General features: G+C 33.7%; 1 protein-coding gene across 1 annotated transcript; it reads left to right on the top strand.

Moving 5' to 3' along the window:
- The first annotated feature begins 8,472 nt into the window (after positions 1–8,472).
- Positions 8,473–8,931, top strand: LOC21385549 (acyl-coenzyme A oxidase, peroxisomal). The gene has a single exon (XM_010095031.1). It carries the CDS (start codon positions 8,473–8,475, stop codon positions 8,929–8,931), a length of 459 nt encoding a protein of 152 aa, XP_010093333.1.
- Positions 8,932–9,673: the final 742 nt, after the last annotated feature.

The raw sequence follows: 9,673 nt of genomic DNA on the forward strand, positions 1-9,673 counted from the left end.
GGGAAAGAGAATTATAGTCTTCAAAGTTTATGATTAAAAATTATATATAAAAGAATATGTTGGCAACTTTGAAGCGCCAAAGTGTTATGATTCTTTTTTTTTGCTAAATTTACATGCAAACGATGAGCCCGTTTGGTTCATAGATTAGAACCATGAGATTAGAACTATTTTCAATTTACATGTGTTTTTTGTGAGAGAAAATACTGTAGCGAACCATGATTCGAATCAGAGAACGAATCATCTAACCAAACGGGCTCTAATATGATCAGATGATCCAAAGTGTACATTATTAATTGCGTTAAAGGACAAGAAATACGATATATAGAATATTCATCTTTATAATTTTAAAGTTTCTTCTATTTATGTTTTATTTTAGGGTCCCTTCAGTTCGTTGATTCGAGTTTTTAATTCGAGTTGAGATGTGACTTTATATAATAACTTTTTACTGTAGTAAAAAAGTTAAATGTGATTGTTTATGAGAGCTTTTTATTATAGCAAAACTCGAATCGACGAAATGAACGATGCCTTAATCTTTCATCTTATTTTTCTACAATGACAAAAACACTGTTTGGAAATTTGTAGCCACAAATTTCCAAATTCCTGAGTGATCGGCGCAACTCACTAAAGTCACCCATTGGGCGACCAATGGTCACTTATTGGGCGACTAGTAGTTGAAAAACTTTCAGAGTCACCTGTTCTCATCATCTTGAACAGGTATTGTATGAGGCTAGCTCACTGTCGTAGCTAATGATCAACCACATGTATTTGTGCAACTCAAAACAAGATATGTTGATAGTTGAAAACAGCATTTTGGTACAAATTAAAAATTCATAATGGTGAATAAATCTTGAGCACCTCTAATCATTTTTATAGGATTAAAATCTCGTTACTCATATAAGATGGGTTCCGTTAGGCGAGTAGGTAGGAACAACCTAATAGGACGCACAACTTTATGAGTACAAAATTTTATTCCCATAAGAATAAATATCATTTTTCATAAACCTTTACCAAACAACCTCGCAGGTCGAAGCTAAGCTTTCTAGCTCCAACGTTAGAATGACCATATCAGTCCAAAATATTTATCCACCCTTGAACGTAGGTGAATCTTCAAGGGGATCCAAGCTTTAGAACTTCCTCTAAAGTTCATGTAAAGATTAATTCCTTGAACCATGATTCTAATCTATCTAATTGCCAATGCACTAGTTTCAAGTGTTATATATCAACGAAAACATCAAAACAGAGATTGCGATATATTGTCGAGATTCATATATACGAACGACACAAACTAAAATATATATATGGCCGAACTTCATACATCAACGAAAAAGATGAGAAAATATTTCTCAATAATTTAATGTGATTCTTGCTCTCATACGACATTTAAAAAAATTGTAAGAGGTGATAAATACTTTATTCACCATATGAAGATCACAAGTTAAATCATCGAGAAATTTGATAAAAAAAAGACATACCTAAATTTATTAAGAAGCAAAAACGGGATTATTAGTCTTCCAATAACAATACGATATGGTTAGATTAGGGACCATAACTTATTTATATTTGTAGGGCATTTTTATTTCATTTATTGGCCCATCATAAATAATAAAATAAAATATTTATGTCTCGTTCATTTCACCGATTTGAGTTTTTAGTTTTAAGTTTATACAGTAAAAAGCTCTCAGAAAATGTCACATCTAACTTTTTTTACTACAGTGAAAAGTTCTCAGAAAATATCACATCTCAACTCGAATTGAAAACTCAAATCCGCGAAGTAAACAAGACCTTAATCTGTACACATTGTAAATGATAATGACAAAATACTTTGAGATGCTATCAAATCCACCTTTTGACACTTCATAACGACAATCCTCAATTCTTTGAACTTATTAAAAAAAAAAAAAAAAAAACTTTTTAGATCGTGTTAATGATTAAGATATTCTTTTATGGCATTATTCACACTTTAACTTCTCTTGGTAATTGTCATGTTTGCACAAAAGGTCTCCTTGCCATAGACTAAAGCCCATTTCTCTCTTAAATAAAACATTCATATTAACCAATCATTATCCTTAAGATTATATTTTTTTAAGCATATGCTCCCAAGCTTAAAAATATCACCCTCTTCTTCATAATCATTTATGCAACTACTAAAATCTCTAGTAAAATCCCGAAAAAAAACACCGAAAAACCCAACTAAGTCTTTTTGCTGTATTGTTATATATGCCAAAACACCAAAACGATGATAAGTCTCTCTGGCCATTAGGAAGCTAACATTGCTGTAATAAAGGCATCAAACAACCACTTAAAAGATTTCTATTGTTTCATCGTATAATAATGCAACTCAAAAACAACAGTTTAGTTATGATGGTTCACGCTAAGAAACATAACAAAAGGCTTATCTTCTTTTTTTTTTAGTATCAAAGCTAACTACCTCACCAATACTATGTTTAGTAGGATGAATAAAAAATAGGAAAAATTAGAAGTAAAATAACTAGGTAAATGAAATAAAATAGTAGAATTAAAATTTTCTCTCATGTTGTTTAAAAGGCGGACCCTAAGGTCAAAGAGGCTCCTGTACTATGACAGGTTCAGAAAAAAGCTCAATCTCATATGTACGCGGCCTTATCCCCCGAAAGAGAGGTTGTTTCTCTCATGTTGTTTGATAAAAAAAAAATAAAAATAAAAAGAAAATGATAAATATTAAGCATTTTACAATAATATCTTAATACAAATAAAAATATGATAAATAATGAACGTTAAAATTACTATTTTATACTATTTATTTGTCAAACTTTTTATCTTTTCTTTTCTTTTCAAAATTAAAAGGATTAAAAACTGATGGCTTTATAAATTTTTATTTTCTTTCGTTCATCATTTTCTCTTTACTCAACAAACTAAAATTCTATTTTACTTTCTAAAATATTTTCTATATTTTTTTTTCTCTTACTTTTCTATCCTACCAAACACCAAACACACTGTAAACGAGGAGCGATCTAGCGTCAGTCATGAACTCCATTGGTAACTGTAGAATGGTGGTCTGTCAGTCCGTTTGATGTGTGGGTCCCATTTATGTGGACTTTTTATTGATAATTTTTATTTTTATTTTTATTTTCCAATCGTGATTAATTGGCTCGTTAAAATATCACACATGGACCATGGTACAAATTATTAACTACTATTTTTCTCGTCAAAACTCAAAACACATCACTCATTATTTATCTTTAAATAATTGTTTATTTTCCTAGTTTTTATTACAACTTTTTGTCATCATATTTCTTTTTGACGTCCAATTTAAATTTAAACTAAGTTAAATAGTCAAAAATACAACTTTGTAAATTTTTTTATTCTATAAAAAAAAAGATTCTTAAACTTTTTAACTTACATTCAATCTTGATGTATCATAAATAAAATTTTAAATTTAATTAGTTTTAAATTCAAACTAAATTTTAAATCATAAAATTATTAAAATATCTTAAAATAATTAAATGTCAATTTTTGTTAAAAAAAAAACCTAACACGTGGAGTTTTTTTATTAATATTTTATTGTTCAGAAAAATAGATGTTAGGTTTCAAAAATTGAATGACAAAATATTATAAATTGGTATAGTTCATAATGAGTTTTTGTAATTAATCCTTTATTTTTTTAAGGAATGTCTCTTCTCATACATTATTGTCATTAAATCACATGTCATTCTCTCTTAATACCTTATTGTTTATGTGTTCTCTTAACGTCTTATTCCTATTTAGTACTTCTCAATTCCTCACTTTTACTCTAAAAAAAATTAAGATCATGTTTTGAAGAGTTTAAGAAGTAGAGGAATTTGGGATTGATTTTTTTTTAAAGTTACAATATTCTCAATTTATTAATTTTTTTCCTTCTTAAAATCTATAGCATGTTCTTATTACATAATTTTTCTTATGAAATTGTCAAATTTAAGTGCAAAAGATAGTAATATATATAAATATATATATATATAAAACATGAATCTAACATGAGATACACATTAGGTAATTTGCATATATGGTCTCCAAATTCTTTAGTAAATGATAGTTTCATCTATAAACTTTTTTTTCACAAAACGATCCTCAATCACTTTTAAAAATGACAGTTTAGTCATTTTCGTTAAATTTTTAACAAACATGTCACATGATGCCGCTAGAAAAATTATCCTTTTCTGCTGAACATCACGATCATCTCCATTAATCCCCAACGGGAGGCGAACTGGAGGGCGGAGGGGCAGCCGGAGAAGCCGTCGAGGGAGGTCCGGTCGTGGGAGGTGGAGACTGGTTTTGCAACTGGTTCTTCTGCAGGATTTTCACTCATTCAACGAAAACATGGAAACCTTTGACAATCAATTAAAATGAAACCCTAGAACACATTCCTAGATTACCCAATATGACAAACAAAATTATGCAAGTCTCTGGCCGATCTATGAGAGCTTATCCTACCGCCATCGTCGCTGCCGAGTATTACTCCATTGGGTATTCAATCTCTCTCTAACAATTAAAATGAAAGGTCACCTCGGATCTCTCCTCCAACAACTTTACTGGCGCGATTTCATTCACCGTCAACAATCTGACGCACTTGACTGGACTTTTCTTGGAGAACAACGGCTTCTCTGGCAAGCTTCCGAGTATCTCCAACACAATCCATTCTTCCCGGCTCCGGCCGAATCGCCTGTCGGAACGCCTCCATTGATTCCGGTCAAGACGAAATTGAATAAGCTCTCTACCGGCGCGATCATCGGGATCGTTCTGGGAGCGAGTTTCGGCCACATTCTCGTCGTCCTTCGCCTCATCCTCTGCTTCCGGCGGCGCGAGCGGCTGCAATCAGCGAAGGCGTCGAAACCGGTTGCAACGAGCCGAGCCGTGGTCGGTGCCAGTGCGGCGGAGGCCAGAACGTCGTCGCTTAAGGACAACATTACCGGTGAACCGATGGAGACGGAGAGGAACCGGTTGGTGCTCTTCAAGGGAGGGATTTACAGCTTCAATTTCTTGGATTTGGAGATGAAATTTAGGGAAAAAGGGAGAAGAAGGAGGTTTTTCTGACGGGCATTTAAGTCATTTTATTAAAAAAAGTAGATGATGAATCAGTGACATGTTCTGTTCAAAATTTAACGAAATTTAACAAAAAAATATTAAATTATCACTTTTTAAAAAGATTGAGGGTCATTTTATTAAAACAAAAAGTTTAAAAATCAAAGTGTCACTTATTTGAGAAACTATCTGTGTAAATTATATATATATATATATATATATATATAAAGGCATCTTTTTAGTTGTAAACTGTATTAGAAAATCATCTATGCAAAATTGTATTTCTTTTAAGCCGTAAATAGTTTTTCGCCTAAGGCCTCCAAGAGTGTTTAGCCAGCCTTGTGTAGAAGAGATGTTATTGATGTTCTTAAAATGATTACAATATTAAATAATTGATGTATTTAAGAAGGTATAATTTTTTTATCCTTAAAGTAATGTGTTGATGTGATTCTTTGGGGTTTTCACGGTCTCGTGGGATTGGTCAGATGTTGATGTCACGGCTGCCGGTGGTGTGGGTCTTGGTGGGAGTATGTTTGACAATGTCAGATCTGATAATGAGTAGTCCGGTTTGTTTAGTGGTGGTGGCTGCTCGTCTTCCAGCATCCATCCTCTCCCCTTGGCAACTTCGGCTCCGATGTTTCATCCTCTCTCAGCATTAGTCTTTGGAGATTAAAGTGCTATCTTTCGCGTTTCGCACGAGGCTGACGCCTCTCGTCATTTGTGCTTTTTAGTGTTCAATAATGACATTTTTTTTACTTTCGCATGTCTGGGTTTATTTTTGTTTTCAGTCTTTGCTTTGTGTTTGTAATAACAGAAGTGATCTCCTTATCTTTTATCATGTCCAATCTGTAAAGTTTATTCTTTATTATATTGTCTGTTTGTTTTTGGTCGATGGCTTGCGTTACTTTGTCGTGATCCCTATTCCATCGGTTGTTTCTTTTGATCTTTGGGGACTCTCCATAGAGCCTCCTGTGAGCTCATTTCTTGATGTACTCAGGTAGTTCTTGTTTTGGGGCCTCTGACATGCATTTTACTCACAGTGCGTGATTCAATTTTATTGAGAAACCGGTCTCCAATTTTTCACTAATCAATACCCTTTTGAACTTTAAAAGAGCTATTTGAACTCTTCATTTTGTAATTATGGTTGAGCAATACTTGCAACCAATCCTTCAAAGTAATTTTAATAATGAAATAATTATTAAAATAGTTTTAGAATGCTAAGACCGCTTGTCTAGTGGCACTAGGAGGTTCAAGTGGGATGAGAGCTGGGATATTACGGGTTCAATCCCGTGTTATATAAAAGAAAATAGGTGTAGAAGGAGTTTATTAGATCACAAATAAGTGTGTGTATATATATAAAGTGCTATCTTGATGTAAAAGAAAATAGGTGTAGAAGGAGTTTATTAGATCACAAATAAGTGTGTGTATATATATAATTTTTAAAATGGATAATCAAACACCAATCCATACACATAGTCCCTGCTATAGGAAACATGGCATCACATATAACTGGTTTTATTAGTAAACTCGAATGAAGCTCAAGAAAAAATATTGTGTACCCAACTCGAGAAATAGAAATCACTCAAAGAGGTATATAAAAAATCGAGCATACATATGGCTCTTTGACATATTCTCTATAGTCGATGGCAATAATCTGATCAACCGATGTCGAGAAATCCATAGCACGAAGGCTAGACAAAAACCGCAAAGAAACATCTTGCAGATGAAAAAAATAATTATCTAAACCAATCGAGATAAGAACTACCGTTATTGTGAATAAAAGGAGAAAAATTCACAAGTTAAAATATCAAAATACTAACAAGAGTAAAGTTCCTCATCACTAGCAAAACAAAACGGTAGAAAAGATGAATGATTGATAAATATAAATAGACTAATAATCAGCGTGTGTATTATAAGGTGACTCAATTTCTCTCGCAAACACAATCTCTACAGAGTAGGTTAAGTGAAGATTAACACGTCCAACAAAGCGTTAAATCAAACAATAATCTCATCCATACTTTAAATTCGATGAGCAACCGTCCTACTTGGCAAATGACACAAACCTCATCCTAAACAAAATAAGTCGGCGTATATTGTTCGTCCTTTTTCGTCGTGTCTCATGGCTCATCTCACGACAATAAAACCAAATTTGTTTCTATAATTAAACAAAAAAAAAAATTTGTTTACGGGTAGTAAGCTTTCCCATTGGCCATTGCCCATAATTTCCCCCACTTTTTCTGTTTATTTATAGGGACTATTTTATTCTAGTAGGCTTATTCTTTTGAGTGAAAAATTTAAGGTCCGTTTAGTTCTCTGATTCAAATATTTAATTCGAGTTAAGATGTGATGTTATGTGAGAGCTTTTTACTATAACAAAAAAGTTAGATGTGACTGTTTCTGAGAGCTTTTTACTGTAGCAAAACTCGAATCGACGAAGTGAACGGTTAAAAAAATGTAACTTGAGTTACAACTTTATTCGAGTTTATGTTTTTTTTAAACTGAGTTTTAGTCCTAAACTCGAGTTCAAGTTTCCCTTTCAACTCGAGTTTAAACTCGAGTTCAAACTCGAGTTTAGGACTAAAACTCGAGTTTAAGTTTCCCTTTCAACTCGAGTTCAGAAACTCGAACTCAAATTAATGAACAATATTTTTTATATTCTTAAAAATGCTATAACTTTTTCGTTTTAATTCTGATTGAGATGATTTTTTTTCTATGCGTTGACAATGAAAAGACGAATAAAACCCGACCCATATACCCTATTAAAATTTTTCATCAGCATTGAGTTTTTATTAAAATACTATATAAATACAAGTTTTGACTCACTCAAATACAAACTCAAAAAGATTCTTATCTTAAATCATAACTTAAATGTACATAACCAAACATAAACTTAAGTTTTAACTCAAATTCAATTTAAAAATTATACTTTAACCCGTTCACTTCGCTGATTCGAGTTTATAATTCGAGTTGAGATGTGATTTTGTGTGAGAATTTTTTACTGTAGTAAAAAAATTAAATGTAACTATTTTTAAAAATTTTTTACTATAGTAAAACTCAAATTATAAACTTAAATCGACTAAATAAAAAGGGCCTAAAAAGAACAAGTCCAGTTTTGACACAAAGTTTTTGGGTTTCGTTTTCGTTAAAATTAAAAATAAAAAAAATCGTTAGACAGGAACATATGACGTGACACACATCATAATCTGATCCGAAACCTTGTCGAAACATATCCCATTAATATTGGAAGACGCGCCAAAACTAACTGCCAAACTCCCGACCAATCACACAACGCCACGTCACCCAAACTCACAGGCACGTCATCACCTGTTCCGTATAAGTAAAACTTCATTAAAAATGAAGTAGTAGAAGCGTATTTCCGTATTCAAATCTCCCACCACCTTCCTTCAAATCCTCAGCGTCGTCTCTCTCTCTAAAAAAATGCTAACCCCCGATCAAGATCGCACGGCCGAGGACCAATTCCAGCCGATCGCTCGGCGAATCGAACGGCTTGCGCTCCACCTCTCCCCTGGCCGAGGAATGGCTCTCCTCTCCGGTGACGGAGAGCAGCTCCGAATGGTGGAATGCAGCAGGGGGGTGCCGAGGCTGAGCGTGGAGACGGCGGCGCTGTCGAAGTACATGAGAGGCAAGCACAGGGACATTCAGCAGCGAGTTTTCGAGTATTTCAGCGCGAGGCCGGAGCTGCAGACGCCGATCGAGATCTCGAAGGACGATCACCGGGAGCTCTGTATGAGGCAGCTCCACGGCCTTGTCAGGGAGACCGGGATCAGGCCCTTCCGCTACTTGCTCGAAGACCCGGCCAAGTACTTTGCGTTTCTCGAGGCCGTCGGGAGCGTCGACATGTCTCTCGGGATTAAGACCGGGGTTCAGTACAGGTGATGATCTTAATCCTTTTTTTTTTTGTTTTGAAGTTTCTCAGGGCCCGTTTGATTAATTGATTTGAAGAGAAAAATTTCCAACGGAAATTTAAATTTTGTGACGAAAAACATTATAGTAAAAATGTTTCGACAGTAATTCAAAGTTATGAAACAAACGAGTGGTCAATAGGTGTGATTTATGGCTTTTTAGGGCTGTGTTTGGGGAATTTAGGCTCCGCGGTTCGAATTGAAGCGATTTGAACCTTTTTGTGTGGTTTAAATTGCAAGTTGAGCCCGCGTTTATTTATGCAATTAAAGTGTAAACATGAACAGATTCTGTGTTTGGATACGTGTTGAAAACAGGAATTTTTATTGCAATCGGAAGGTTGTGATAGGGGTTTGGGTTTTTGAATTAAAGAAGTTGAAGCAATAAGGGGTTGTTAAAAGTCATCATATCATTGGCTTTAAATTGACGAGACCTTAAAACCGGTTTTGAAAGTATACTAAAAAATTATGATTTTTAATTCTAATATTTAAAATTTAAAATTTTTATAAATTATAATAAAATTAATAATTTGACTTTGAGTATACCAAATAAACGCCCTAAATCAATTTGACTGGTGAAGGTTGATGAGTAGGTTTACATTGGTTTCTTGTTCCGGTTCCAAAAGCTTCTGCTTCCTCTGAGATAATGAAGGGGAGGTAGGTATATATGTTGTGGGCGCCTTTAATATAATTAGTGGGTCCAAAACTTTTATATATAT

Source organism: Morus notabilis, unplaced genomic scaffold, assembly GCF_000414095.1.
Source record: "Morus notabilis unplaced genomic scaffold, ASM41409v2 Scaffold1643, whole genome shotgun sequence".
Classification (NCBI taxonomy): domain Eukaryota; kingdom Viridiplantae; phylum Streptophyta; class Magnoliopsida; order Rosales; family Moraceae; genus Morus; species Morus notabilis.

What these genes read in the sequence shown, in the direction of transcription:
- LOC21385549 (XM_010095031.1), top strand. Translation starts at nt 8,473, where the DNA reads ATGCTAACCCCCGATCAAGATCGCACGGCCGAGGACCAATTCCAGCCG.